Source organism: Oncorhynchus mykiss, chromosome 7 (genome assembly GCF_013265735.2).
Source record: "Oncorhynchus mykiss isolate Arlee chromosome 7, USDA_OmykA_1.1, whole genome shotgun sequence".
Taxonomy (NCBI): Eukaryota; Metazoa; Chordata; class Actinopteri; order Salmoniformes; family Salmonidae; genus Oncorhynchus; species Oncorhynchus mykiss.
The window spans coordinates 67,237,272-67,253,081 of NC_048571.1; the positions used below are offsets into that span (position 1 = coordinate 67,237,272).

The window sequence follows — 15,810 nt, forward strand, 5'->3', positions numbered from 1 at the left end:
CAATTCCAATATAGGATAACTGACTTTCAATTCTTGTTGAAACAGGTTAATTTCCTAATTTATACGGTTTACAACTCTCAGTGACATTAAAGGAATTACAGATAATACTGATATTTTGTATTACATTTAGTGACTTTGATCACTCTGTATAGAAGGAATCATTTTAACAGATTCTGGTCTGGTATACATTCAGAAGAGGGTGCTTATATCTTAGCCTTGGACAACCAGACTATAATAACAAGGCATTGGGCTTATCCTATTACTGTACAAAGTCCTGTGCTCTACAGACATCACAAAGTACCGTGTAGACATCACAAAGACTATGTGTTCTATATTTATGCACATACAGACATAATTAGATCTTCGTATAAGGTTCCTCTATCTTCAAAAGGGACCCCCCCCCCACTCAAATAAAAGTAGTTGTTTTGGGCTGTGTATTTGAAAATGCTCAAATACACAGAAAAAGTATTTTAAATAGTAGATACTCAAGTACACATGTATTTGAACACAAGTCTGGTTGAACCAGGGTCTTTATTGTGTGTCTCATGTGCTGTGCCTGTTTCGTGTGCTGTCTGTCTCTTGTGTCGTGTTTGTCTCATGTTCTTTGGGTGTGTACAGTATTACTGATGTGCTGAAGGGTCAAGATCACAGATTTTCACCCTTGGAGCAATAAGTCCTAGCTGCACCTTTAACCTCGGCACAAGGGAGCCTCGACTAGGGCCCCATTAGTAACTAATGAGCCTGAAGAGAGTGAATGAGCACCCAGTCAATAAAAGTACTTGTCCTCCTTTTCAATTTAGTGTACATAAGTTCTTTCAAACAGGTCAACTGTGGCAAAAGGAACTTGACAGGCTAGACTACGCAAAGTTTAGCGTCCTTGTGATGATGATTATGATAATGGTGGTGATGATGCTTATGATGAATATTATGATAATGATACATGAAATCTGAATGAAAAGATGGGAGATGACATGATCATGAGCAGCAGGTGAATCCATAAGTATGTTTTTTTTTTCAGGTCATCTCCTCAAAACAAGGTACAATAATGATCACAGCCCAGTTCTGAAAACCTTATGCTAACATGAACACGGCTTACATTTTTTTGTTTTCTTGGAAAGAGAGCCTTCTACATACTTTATATACAGCTTCAGCAGAAATGCCTAAGAATTCACAAATTCCAGCTAGATGATTTGTGCTTGTTTGTAAATAGTAGTACTTATTCATCAACTGTTTCCTGACTCATGTCTGTCTTCCTCAATATCTGAATGAATCATGTAATGTGACCAGTGTGATCGAAGAGAGCTGCTTGCCTTGTTTAATAAGACCTTGAATAGCAGCAGGGTTATACCAGGGTTATACCAGGGTTATACCAGGGTTATACCATATACTATAGACTAAATGGGAACACTTTACTTTGATAGACCCAAATAGATTTGTAGATGTTAATTAGATGTTCAACTAACTGTCATCAAGATTTCCAACTATCCACTTACCCTAACCCTTATCCTAAATGCAACCCTAACCTTAACTCTTACCCTAACCCAGACCTTCTCAAATAGTGGGGCGCGCCCCCCTGGGGGGACTCGAAGCGATGCCAGGGGAACACGGAGATAATGAGACAAACGTAAGTCTCCCGAAAGCTAAGACGAGGAAATATAACGAAGCATATGTAGCGCTTGGCTTCACTGTGACTACGGTGGGAGACGAGGAAAGACCGGTATGTTTACTGTGTCTAAAAATGTTGGCAGCGGACAGCATGAAGCCAAATAAATGAAGGTGTCACTTAAAGACATTACACCCCAATCACGCTGATAAGCCGCTTGAGGTTTTTCAGTGAAAACGTGTCGAATATTGCCAACAATCGTCCCGCTTTGTGAATGCTACTTCAGTAAACCAGCGAGCACTGTTAGCATCATATAAGGTGGCGTACCAAATTGCTCAGTGCAAAAAAACCCAGTCCATAGCAGAGGAGCTGATACTGCCTGCAGCATTAGACATGGTCTCTGTCATGCTGGATGACGCAAGTGCTGCAAAAATAAAAACTATCCCTCTGTCCAATGACACTGTCGCCAGACGTATAAATGACATTGCTAACGATCTTAAAGAACAGCTGGTAGATAAACTCAAAGACAAACGCTTTGCCTTACAGTTCGATGAAGCAACTGACAGCAACAAAGACTGTTTGTTTATGGCTTATGTACGTTTTGACATGAAAAACTCCCTGTGTGAGGATCTACTTTTTTGTAAATATGTCAGAGACAGAGCCACAGCTGAAGAGCTATTCAAAATGCTGGACTGCTTCCTGACTGAGAATGGGCTAAAGTGGGAGAACTGCATTGGTGTTTGCAGTGATGGTGCACAGACCATGGCAGGGATGAGAAAAGGACTTTGGGCACTCATCAAGAAGGCCTCACCTAATGCTGAGTGGACACACTGTGTTATACACAGAGAAGCACTGGCATCAAGGCACCTTTCCTCTGAATTAATTGAGGTTATGACTGACATTGTAGGTGTAGTCAATTTTATAAAGACCAGACCACTAAAAACAAGAGTCTTCTCTGCTATCTGTGAGGAGATGGGAGCTGAACATCAAGCTGTGCTGTTTCACAGTGAAGCAAGGTGGCTGTCACGAGGAAAGAGAGCAGATAAGAATGTTTTCGGAGCAGGAGCACAAGTATGACCTCGCAGAAAAATGTAGTGATGAGAACTTCCTGGCAAAACTGGCCTACCTGAGTGACATATTTGGAAAGCTAAATGAACTAAATCTACAGCTTCAAGGGAAAGATAAACACCTCCCTCAGGTCACAGACAAGATCAGCTCTTTCACTCGAAAGCTTGCAATGTGGGGCAGGCGACTTGATGAAGGAAATACTGATTCATTCGAGAACCTGCATGAATTTGTTGACACTACTGACTATGATGCCACCTCAGTGATTCCATATATTAAGGAGCATATTTCATCACTGATGGGATTCTTTAAAAAGTACTTCCCTGAAAACAGTTCCCAATATGACTGGGTGAGAGATCCTTTCAATGCACCAGCTCCAACTGGTTTCAGCTCTGCAGAGGAGGACCAGTTCATTGATATGATGTCTGACTCCACATTGAGACTGAGGTTCACATCACAGACACTGAGTGAATTCTGGCTGAGTGTAGAGAGGCAGTATCCACTCTTAGGGCAGAGGGCCATGGGCATTCTTCTTCCTTTTGCAACATCTTATCTTTGTGAGACTGGCTTCTCTGCTGTTGCTGCACTGAAGACCAAGTACAGGTCCCAGCTAAACATTGAGCAGGAGCTGAGAGGTGCAGTATCATGCTTCAAACCCCGCTTTGAAAAGCTGTGCTCTGCAAAACGTGCTCATTGTAGCCATTAATCCTGACTTCCTCATTTTGATTTTAAAAATCAGCATAAATTGTTTTATTCATTTTTGTTTTATAGGTCAAAGTGTTTCATATATTGTGCTCCTGAGTTAATGTTGCTGATCAATTTGAATGTATTATTATTTATTGATTATATTTTATTTTTCAGTATCAAATGGTAACAAAATGTTTACAGTTTAAATAAGGGTTGAATTTTTTTACAAATTTTGGTGCAAATTGATGCACTTTAAGACTTTTCTGTTACAGACTAAAAAACAATGTTAATAAAGTTATTCTTTGTTGTAAGTTGATCTATATTTCTTTCTTTTTTATTTTCTTCTTTTCTTTAATGTTAATAAGGATACAATGTTATGCAGAGGTGTACTTATAACAATTTTATAGACAAATTATACAATTTACAGTCACGGCGGAGAGTTGGGGGAAAATAATTGAGAAGCACTGCTCTAACACAAACTGTAACCCAGCTAGTTGTTGTTTCAAAAAAGTTGCAGTTAGTTGCAGTTAATAGTTTGTTGATAGCTTAAGAATATGTAGACCATCTGTAGGGGAGTATCCAAATAAAGAGAAACAGATTTCATAAATTAAGTGCTGTATGTTTATTATTACAAAACCTTGAAGTGTTGAGGTAAATCAAGGGCACTGCAATGGGCAAGTGTTGGTTGGTTGGTGGATGGAGTCAATGAATGGTAGTAATGAATGGTAGTAGTAATTGTATCCATGTGTTGAAATACTGGCATGTATGTACAGCATGTAAAGCCTGGATGAAGTAAACATGTTTTCCTCCACCTTGAATTTCAATTTACAGAATGATTGAGTCTTTACACTTGAGGAAGGTGCACTGTAGTATTTCATACTACAGTGCATTGCGAAAGTATTCGGCCCCCTTGAACTTTGCAACCTTTTGCCACATTTCAGGCTTCAAACATAAAGATATAAAACTGTATTTTTTTGTGAAGAATCAACAACAAGTGGGACACAATCATGAAGTGGAATATCCAATTATATTATTGGATATTTCAAACTTTTTTAACAAATCAAAAACTGAAAAATTGGGCGTGCAAAATTATTCAGCCCCCTTAAGTTAATACTTTGTAGCGCCACCTTTTGCTGCGATTACAGCTGCAAGTCGCTTGGGGTATGTCTCTATCAGTTTTGCACATCGAGAGACTGACATTTTTTCCCATTCCTCCTTGCAAAACAGCTCGAGCTCAGTGAGGTTGGATGGAGAGCATTTGTGAACAGCAGTTTTCAGTTCTTTCCACAGATTCTCGATTGGATTCAGGTCTGGACTTTGACTTGGCCATTCTAACACCTGGATATGTTTATTTTTGAACCATTCCATTGTAGATTTAGCTTTATGTTTTGGATCATTGTCTTGTTGGAAGACAAATCTCCGTCCCAGTCTCAGGTCTTTTGCAGACTCCATCAGGTTTTCTTCCAGAATGGTCCTGTATTTGGCTCCATCCATCTTCCCATCAATTTTAACCATCTTCCCTGTCCCTGCTGAAGAAAAGCAGGCCCAAACCATGATGCTGCCACCACCATGTTTGACAGTGGGGATGGTGTGTTCAGGGTGATGAGCTGTGTTGCTTTTACGCCAACAAACACACATGTTTGGTGTGTCTCCCAGGTGGCTTGTGGCAAACTTTAAATGACACTTTTTATGGATATCTTTAAGAAATGGCTTTCTTCTTGCCACTCTTCCATAAAGGCCAGATTTGTGCAATATACGACTGATTGTTGTCCTATGGACAGAGTCTCCCACCTCAGCTGTAGATCTCTGCAGTTCATCCAGAGTGATCATGGGCCTCTTGGCTGCATCTCTGATCAGTCTTCTCCTTGTATGAGCTGAAAGTTTAGAGGGACGGCCAGGTCTTGGTAGATTTGCAGTGGTCTGATACTCCTTCCATTTCAATATTATCACTTGCACAGTGCTCCTTGGGATGTTTAAAGCTTGGGAAATCTTTTTGTATCCAAATCCGGCTTTAAACTTCTTCACAACAGTATCTCGGACCTGCCTGGTGTGTTCCTTGTTCTTCATGATGCTCTCTGCGCTTTTAACGGACCTCTGAGACTATCACAGTGCAGGTGCATTTATACGGTGACTTGATTACACACAGGTGGATTGTATTTATCATCATTAGTCATTTAGGTCAACATTGGATCATTCAGAGATCCTCACTGAACTTCTGGAGAGAGTTTGCTGCACTGAAAGTAAAGGGGCTGAATAATTTTGCACGCCCAATTTTTTTTTTGTTAAAAAAGTTTGAAATAGTCAATAAATGTCGTTCCACTTCATGATTGTGTCCCACTTGTTGTTGATTCTTCACAAAAAAATACAGTTTTATATCTTTATGTTTGAAGCCTGAAATGTGGCAAAAGGTCGCAAAGTTCAAGGGGGCCGAAAACTTTCGCAATGCACTGTATATGACATGTTGAACACACACACACACACACACACACATGCACACACACATGCACATATATATACTCACACACACAAACCTGACAAATAAGTTTTATAAAGTAAAAACTAGACCATAATTGATCATCTGATACATTTCAATTTGGCATCAATTTCAAATGTACATTTGATTGAAAATAAAATAATACTAAAAAACATATATAGTTGTCAAAAGTGACCCATATAGCATTATAAATTAAGTAACACAAATTATTTTGGCCACATCATTTTTAGGGTTGTGTCACAAGATGACTGGTTGGACCGTGGACCCCTACTGTGCAGCCAGCGGCTTATGTTGCATCAAAGTAACTGGGGTTACGTCCTTAACAGCACTCTATTTCCTATTTAGTGCACTATTTTTAAGCAGGGCACAAATGGCTCTGGTCAAAAGTAGTGCACGATATAGTGAATAGGTACCATTTGGGATGCAATCTGGGTATTAAATCCTGGCGACAGCAAGATGAGACGGCATTATGAAACATCAGAAAAAATACATAAAGACTATTTTCCCACAGGGTCATATGTCTCTCATTCCATTAATGTCTTCTTATGATGGTTCTTGGAAATGCTTAGATAATGTTTACTGGACCCACAGGGTACTTGAAGCCTGCCAGACTAAAGTGATGGAAGCAACTGTGTTGCTAAGTCCCTGCTTCCTAACGCTTGGGGGGACATGGTTGTATTGTATAATCAAATCGGGGCGGCAGGGTAGCCTAGTGGTTAGAGCGTTGGACTAGTAACCGGAAGGTTGCGAGTTCAAACCCCCGAGCTGACAAGGTACAAATCTGTCGTTCTGCCCAGGCAGTTAACCCACTGTTCCCAGGCCGTCATTGAAAATAAGAATTTGTTCTTAACTGACTTGCCTGGTTAAATAAAGGTAAAATAAAAATAAAAAATAAATAAAATCAAGCTTACAGCACAGTTCAAACATGGAATGCAACACAATGTGATTCATAGGATTTTTTTTTTACTTAAAAAAAAAAAAAAAAAAAACTGAAATATTTACTACACAACAAACATGAGAGGATAAAAAAAACGAAAGAATAACAATAAAAACTGAACAACTAAAAAGCACCCTAAGGAAAAGCAAACCTAAAAAGGTGTGTTTTAAGAGCGGTGGTAGTACATTGGCTGGATGGCATGCACATAGTTAGTTGTTTTTCACTTAATAATTGGCTGGATTACAGTCATGTATAAATCCTTGCTTCAAATCAATGTCTGTGCTTGTGAATGACATGGTATTAAGGTCCTGTACTGTAAGAGGTGTGAACACACATGACCTTGTGGACTACAGCAGCTGCCTGAAACAATGAATAACACTTCCTCGATGTCCAAATCACTAAAGACTTAAAATGGTCCAAACACGCAGACAGTCGCAAAGAAGGTACGACAGCGCCTCTTCCCACTCAGGAGGTTGAAAAAGTTTGGTATTGGCCCTCAAATCCTCAAAAGGTTCTACAGCTGTACCATTGAGAGCATTTTGACTGGCTGCATCACTGCCTGGTATGGAAATAGCGCAGACTTCGATCGCATGGCGCTACAGAGGGTGGTGCGGACAGCCCAGTATATCAATGGGGCCGAGCTCCCTGCCATCCAGGACATCTATATCCGGAAGGCCCAGACAATCGTTGAAGACTCCAACCACCCAAGCCATAGGCTATTTTCCCTGCTTCCGCACAGCAACAAGTCTGGCACCAACTGGCTATTGAACAGCCAAGCAATAAGACAGACAAATAGCTAACACACTAGCTCCATGGACTATCTGAGTTAACATTGCATCCTTATTTACCTTTTGATTTTTGTACTGTATGCACACTCACAGGGCCCTACACACACACACACACACACTCCATCATCTGCTCACAAACACATAATATGCACATACATTTATACCGACTCTACAGACACGCACACCCACTCACATACAAGCTGATGCTACTCTATTTATCTTATATCCTGATGCCTAGTCACCTTACCCCTATACATATCTACCTCCATCACTCCAGTATCCGTGCACTTTGTAAATATGGTATTGGAACTGACCCTGTATATATGCTTACTTACATATTGTGTTATTCACATTTCTTGTGGTTTTTTAAATAACCATTGTTTTTGGTTATTGCATTGTTGGATTTTGAGTTTGAAGAAAGGCATTTCACTGTTCTTGTGCATGTGACATTAAAACTTGAAACTTTAACAGATGTGAAAAATGATCAGTATGGCAACCTGAGGGGAAAAACGTATGTGTTTTCTTTTGTATTATATTGGAAAATCTCAGGATATTGCATTCATAGACACAACTATGGTTATGCCTCTGGTGTGATAACACACTGAAACAAAGACCTTGAGCCAATACAAAAAATATTCCCTTGCCTAACATTTGTTCATCCAGAATTGCTCAAATTGCATGTACCCAGAATATCGTCTGATATGGACTCATGTGTGAACATGTAAGTTGTGACATACTGTCAGGATGAGTGCAGCCATAAATAATGGAGATAGCTGTTATTACTGCACTATACAACTGTAAAAAGTTTAAAGGCCAATTGTCAATGATGATATCATCAACAATATTTAGAATGGAAATAACTGATTCGAAGGCTAGTGTCATAAAACCGTTTCATAAAATAATTTTGTAATGTATCATAACAGAGTTACAAAAGAGTATTACAAAATACCTTGATCAGATCAGTTTCACGATAATTGTAATTGACAGTTTAACAACATAATTTCGCACCTTTCCACATCATATCATGTCTGTCATTTAATATTCTAACTAAATAATTGGGGTGTTATTCGGACAATTATCAATTATCTTTATCTGTCAAATCCAAGGTGCTAATGGTTGGATAATTTATTTGTGTCCTGCAGGGAATTGAACTTCACTTAATTTGCTTCTGGAGTTCCATAATATGTGGATTTCCATACATAGAGTTCCATAAGACCTTGTCTTTGAGTGATGATATGCTGCTTTTATGCCTTTGGTGAATTCCTGCAAAATTACCTCCAGAAGGACTGTCCTGTTAAATACTGACTTGACACATCTGAGGAGAATGTTTCCTTCAGATGCCCAGAAACAGTCTACTACCTTGGATTCTCAATTCCTGCTGCTTATCCATTTTCTCTCATCAATTTCAGCTTGGTTGCTCAAATCCTGCTATCTTCGTTCCTGCTTAACTTTCTTAGTTGCTAATCAATGCTTGCTGTATGCACATTTAAAACAATTTAGAATAACCTTTAAAACATACCCCATTATTATATCGTCACCATCTACATAGTAGTCAACTCACATCTTAAAGGTATTTGAAAAGAAAAGTATTTGAAAACTCACAGTGCAAATAACATTTATAAAAGTCCTATCCCAAAAATGTGGCTACCAAACACCACTAAGGTGGGTCCTATATACAGTATAGGTAGAATAGCTGAGGTAAGAAATAAATTACCTCAATACAATATCTGAGATCTGGAGGAAAAAAAATACAAAATGAATACAATTTTTTATTTGCATATATTCCTAAAATATACAATACTTACGTATGGACTGTTTAATTGGGCACTGAAAATATCATATCAAAAGTACTATGTATCATGTTTTCAAATTAGCAAGACGTCATGTGTGCATCTCTAGCTCAACTACACCACTTCCCTTGTACTCAAGATTAAGAATGGAATCTGGGTTCAGAGGGCACTGTTCAGGACTTTGCTGCTTCTGGTTGAGGGCCTTGTTGGTTTCTGGGCGACATAGCTGTTTTAGGCTCTGTGAAAGCAGGTCGTCGATAAAAACAGAAATCCAATAACATGCATTTCACAGTTCTGATCAAAGAAGAGTAATAAATCCAAACAATCAAAATTACATTTCTGTGTTTTTGCTAAATGTACGTTTTTGGTAAGCCCAAAGTCATTACTGAAGTATAAATCCCTATGTCTATGGTTCGACGTTATTAGGTTGTAATCTTTGTAAATATTTTACCAAGCAATGTATACCGTGGGCACTTTTGTATTCTCATGAATATCGTATCTAAACATTGTATCAACTACCACCATTGACAGTAGTCTTACCTGCCAGACTGTCAATTTGGACCGATAGACCTTCCAGATCATCCACAGAGGCACCAGAGCCACACAGGCGAGCCCCAGGAACCACCCCAATGCATATGCCCAGTCAGGGTACAAATAGGTTTTGTTGAACTTTAGGGGCTTATATTGTACCAAGGAAAATATGAATGTACCCTGAAGATAAACAAATAATAGCATAGGAATGTCATTCTATCATGAATTGTTAAGGATTTGTATTGTTCTTTAGGCATGTTGCATTAGATAATATCATTCATATTAAAACCATAATATTACAGTTAATTATTTTAATGTATATATTCCTTGAAGAAGGATTTTTGACAAAACAGTGAGCCAACCACTCACCAAACAGACTGTAGGGGTGACGTAAAGCCAACAGTACTTAATCACTGGCCAGGGACGATACCCAATCATATCTTCTATGTTGTCATAGAGACGATCCACTCCTGTAAATAAAAAATATAACACAGAGTTTGGGTCGACTTTGTTTACACTTCAACAAATTCAGGTAATTCATTCATATGATTTTCAGTGAGTGTCAGTCTGAATTGTTAAATTCTTGCTCTGAATTTGCTCAGAGTGAAGCTTTTAAAGGTTTAACCTGAAACACAAGTATTTTATGACCAATCAAGGGTTCAGCTAGGATGATATTTTTGAAGTCGGAAGTTTACATACACTTAGGTTACAGTCATTAAAACTCCACAAATGTATTGTTAACAAACTATAGTTTTGGCAAGTCGGTTAGGACATCTACTTTGTGCATGACACAAGTACATTTTCCAACAACTGTTTACAGACAGATTATTTCACTTGTAGTTCACTGTATCACAATTCCAGTGGGTCAGAAGTTTACATACACTAAGTGTATGTAAACAGCTTGGAAAATTCCAGAAAATTATGGCATGGCTTTAGATGGTTCTGATTGGTGCTAATTGACATCATTTGGGTCAATTGGAGGTGTACCTGTGGATGTATTTCAAGGAATACCTTCAAATTCAGTGCCTCTTTGCTTGACATCATTGGAAAATCAAAATAAATCAGCCAAGACCTCAGAAAGAAAATGGTAGACCTCCACAAGTCTGGTTTATCCTTGAGAGCAATTTCCAAACGCCTGAAGGTACCAGGTTCATCTGTACAAACAATAGTACGCAAGTATAAACACAATGGGACACTGCAGCCATCATACTGCTCGGGAAGGAGACGCGTTCTCTCTCCTAGAGATTAACGTACTTTGGTGCAAAAAGTGCGAATCAATCCCAGAACAACAGCAATGGACCGTGTGAAGATGCTGGAGGAAACAGGTACAGAAGTATATATATCCACAGTAAAACGAGTCCTATATCAACATAACTTGAAAGGCCGCTCAGCAAGGAAGAAGCCACTGCTCCAAAACCGCCGTAAAAAAGCCAGACTTCGGTTTGCAACTGCACATGGGGACATCCTCTGGTCTGATGAAACAAAAAAAAATTTTTGGAGGAAAAAGGGGGAGGCTTGTAAGCTGAAGAACACCATCCTAACCGTGAAGCACGGGGGTGGCAGCATCATGTTGTGAGGGTGTTTTGCTGCAGGAGGGACTGGTGCACTTCACAAAATAGATGGCATCATGAGGTAGAAAATGTGGATATATTGAAGCAACATCTCAAAACATCAGTCAGGAAGTTAAAGCTTGGTTGCAAATGGGTCTTCCAAATGGACAATGACCCCAAGCATACTTCCAAAGTTGTGGCAAAATGGCTTAAGGACAAGAAAGTCAAAGCATTGGGCCATCACAAAGCCCTGACCTCAATCCTATAGAAAATTTGAACTGAAAAAAAAAAGCATGTGTGAGCAAGGAGGCCTACAAACCTGACTCAGTTACACCAACTCTGTCAGAAGGAATGGGCCAAAATTCACCCAACTTTTGTGGGAAGCTTGTGGAAGGCTACCTGAAATGTTTGACCCAAGTTAAACAATTTAAAGGCAATGCTACCAAATACTAATTGAGTTTATGTAAACTTCTGACCCACTGGGAATGTGATGAAAGAAATAAATGCTGAAATAAATCATTCTTTCTACTATTACTCCGACATTTCACATTCTTAAAACAAAGTGGTGATCTTAACTGACCTAAAACAGGGAATTTTTTACTCTGATTAAATGTCAGGAATTGTGAAAAACTGAGTTTAAATGTATTTGGCTAAGGTTTATGTAAACTTCCGACTTCAACTGTAGGTAAGGACATATCGGGTAGATATATAATGTTCAGTCAAACTAATAGCTGACTTCTCCATAATAAAGTATCATATCAATTATATTCCCATCATGAATCAAAGGTTTAAAAAAATATCTAGTCAGCACCCAAGGTGTTATAACACCTTTTGACAGGATTGCAGCAGATCTGACATGACTTTTGACATAATTTCTGTATACGTTCCGACCTGCTGCATCGGGTGTGTCAGGAAAGGCCGGGAGCAATATGTATTAAGATTCTCAGACTAGGAGTGCTGATTTAGGATCCGTTTAGCCTTTTAGATCAAAATGAATATGATTACATGAACAGGGGGGACCTGATCCTAGTGCAGCACTCGTACGCTGAGACACTTGATACATACATACGGCCAAGATGTCACCTTTCAGTCCATAGTATTCCTATACGTTTTCCAGTAAGAGGTCAGGAGACTCATCCTCAGGTGTTCCTGTCTCCTTCCCTCTCATTAGAATACTTCTAGGATCTACAGTTTTTACCCTAACACGCACCTCATTCCTACAGAAACACTTTGTAGCGTCAGCATACCATGTCATTTGGTTAGAACCTTCATAACAATGTTTGAATCTTTACTACAGTTATCTCATTTACCAGCTATTCATGTGAACAAAGTCTCATAACATGTTGCTTCACTTGATATTAATATTAATTGTATTATATTAGGTGCACACTGGGGGTGGTTTCTTTTTCCGACAGCACAGTTGCCTGCCATCTTTGTAAATGACCCCCAGAGACATACACGGTCTGGCTGTGAACACACTGAAACACAATACTTCCCATGCCAGCAGACTGCCTTCAATATTTCAAATTGAGTGAAAGATGAATGTCTGGAGTCAGTTTGAGGGCAATGTTAGTAAATAAATGTTATTTAAATAACACCATTACCTCTCTGAAAGACAAACTTGGATTGAGTATACTAAAACAACGAACAAGATTATTTAATGTCCCACACTCCCAAAGCCCAAGGGAGAGGGGCTATCCATGTTTCACAACCAATGACAGTTTATTTCCATTAAGCAATAAACACGTTCAAAGTTAGTCAAACGGACACAATTTGCAATAGCATGCCATGACTTGCATAGCTATGTTTATCTTAAAAGGAGTATCTTATAAAAGCCTTCAAGATTACATAATTGAACATCATCACTCTGCACATGAGTGAAATGGACCCTAATGAAACTTAATGTTAAACCCATGTGGATCTAAAGGTTTTCTTGTGCGTTTGCGCTTATTTAGTCTGTCAATGGTTAAGGCTTTTCTGTTTTACAATCAAAGCCTAAGTAGCTGTGACAGCAGACATCCTTTTTCAAGAGAGCGGGATGCCATCAAGCTTAAATCCTCAATGGGGAAAGTCTAAGGAAGTATTATACACAGCTGACAAACGTGATGGACGGAACAAAGGTGTCTAGTCAAAGAGCACATAAAGATGAAACCTAAGCAGAGGCAATGTCTAGAATTTTACTGACTAAGGACTAAGAGGGTGAAATCAAGAGGTCATATAGAAGACCTACTGTATATCCAGTCATTGTTTGAATAGTGTTATTGAATAGGCTTGCGAAACAAGTGTACAATTATTTCACAAAAGTCTGAATTAAGCACCTGGGACTTTAAAACACTGAAAACCCACAAAGAACATCAGAGGAACTGCACTTTAGAAGTCCTTATAAGAGATTTAAGAATCAACTTTATTGAATATCTGTTTTGGCTTCTGTGCCTCTTGCTTTAAAAGTACTGAGGCCACTTACTGAGTGATTATTTAGAAAGAATAGTATATCAACTGAGCAAAATGTAAGATCATTTGGCATTTGAAGATTTTAAAGTGATATACAGTATTATTCAAAGACAATGTAGACTGCACTTACGCAAGTGCTATCATGGGACAAAATAATATTGCATGACATTTGAGCAACGTTCCGAGATAATCAACGTTCTGGTCTGTCTACATGTGACAAAAAATGCAAATGCAAAAATGAGGGAACTTGGAGGCACACGTTTAGATAGACGTATCCACAACATTCTTAATCCAAAATATTTCAAATCTGTCTTAGAAAGTCAAAATATTTCAAATCCGTCTTAGAAAGTCAAAATATTTCAAATCCGTCTTAGAAAGTCAAAATATTTCAACATAAATGAATTCCTCTCTAAGGATAAATCATAACCCAAAACAGGAACTGAATGGACGCTTAGGGCGAATAACTAACTCCCGAAGAGACACATTATTTCGTTGTTATCACCAGAGAATCTTGAGGACTTACCATAAATCCAACCGATTGCTATTGACTGGCAGACGGAGAGCAGAAGGAGATTGTTGCCACTGCACACGTAATGGTCAAAAAGTTGTAGAAAATATAAGCCTCCCTGCAACAGAGAACAGACATGATCGTACAGTGTGAAACTATGACTAATCGTGTAATCAGACGATACACTGGTATCATCTGATCAGAAAATGTTCATCAAAGGCACATGATATAGGGTATGTGATTCTCTAGAAAATAGTAACCAATAGTATGTATCCATGAGGACTTTAGATGTTAGCCTTTCTCACAGAGTGTGAAAATAAAATATTCATATGCCCCCAGGAAAGCAGCTTAACACGTTTCAACTTCTGGTAAAGGGGTGGGGGGGCCCTATCAGCGGTCTCACTAGACTGGTATACTAAGACAGTGTTGAGACATTGGCAAGTTCAGGACATAACTTTGTTCCAGTGCTTGACAACTATAGACTAGAAAAATACAGCCAGAATGAAGGGAGAAAAATAATGACTTGTGTAGTGAGACACTCACCTCTGTGACCAGAAGGAGTCCCAGGAAGAAGCAGACAGAGCAGAGACAAAGCAGCAGCAGCTCTCGACGGTACCCCCTTCGAAACACGGTGGGGAACATGTCTGTCACAGAGGTCATCAGGCACTCCAGACTGACAAACTGTGACCAGGAGCAGAGAGGGGCCAAGTCATTCTCTACTCCTACTCTCAAAGTTGCATGAACAACATTAAGCTCCGTCACTTGACTAAAAAATCATAACAATAAAAATAATTTCCCATCTGTAATAAATAACAATGAAATCAGACACAAAATAATACAAAATTATCCTACTAATGTAGCCTCATATGGATAATATTTCAAGAATGATTAATCTAACTTCAATGTGGTTGAACCTTTGTTGTCTCACCTGTGTGTCAGCACCCAGCAAGATGACCATGACGAAGAAACATATGGACCACAACTGAGGTAAAGGCATCATGGCCACGGCACGAGGATAGGCTATGAAAGCCAGGCCAGGACCTGTAGCAATGTGGATACATGCACTTTCTCATTCTCATACAAAATAAATAACCATCAACTCTGGAAGTATTGTTAAGGCTCCGGATCTGTTTGTGTTGTCTTGCCAACTCCTATGGTCATTGTCACGAGGAATTGGCAAGACAGCACAACATGATCTGGCACCAGGCAAGGAAGTTAGTAGTACTCTTACCAGATGCTGCAACTTCAGATATGGGCAGCCCCTGTTCATATGACATGAAGCCCAACACAGAGAAGATAGCAAACCCAGCAACGAAGCTTGATCCTCCATTCACCAAACACAGCACAAACGTGTCCCTATAAATGAGGTAAAAGGTAAGAAAAGGTAAGGTAAGATCAGCACAGGT

The 15,810-nt window shown here is 39.1% G+C and overlaps 1 protein-coding gene across 4 annotated transcripts in view; it reads right to left on the bottom strand.

The window, feature by feature from the left end:
* Window positions 1–8,528: 8,528 nt before the first annotated feature.
* The window catches only part of LOC110528308 (sodium- and chloride-dependent GABA transporter 2), a 30,282-nt gene continuing 23,000 nt past the window's right edge, over window positions 8,529–15,810 (bottom strand). For all 4 annotated transcript variants that reach the window (XM_021610269.2, XM_021610267.2, XM_021610273.2 and 1 more), the window contains 7 exons: window positions 15,636–15,760; window positions 15,333–15,445; window positions 14,948–15,085; window positions 14,420–14,522; window positions 10,265–10,365; window positions 9,905–10,075; window positions 8,529–9,602 (listed from right to left, as the gene is read on the bottom strand). In XM_021610269.2, coding sequence (XP_021465944.1) covers window positions 9,456–9,602; window positions 9,905–10,075; window positions 10,265–10,365; window positions 14,420–14,522; window positions 14,948–15,085; window positions 15,333–15,445; window positions 15,636–15,760 — 898 coding nt within the window. In that variant the 3' untranslated portion in view covers window positions 8,529–9,455. The remainder of the gene's footprint in view (window positions 9,603–9,904; window positions 10,076–10,264; window positions 10,366–14,419; window positions 14,523–14,947; window positions 15,086–15,332; window positions 15,446–15,635; window positions 15,761–15,810) is intronic.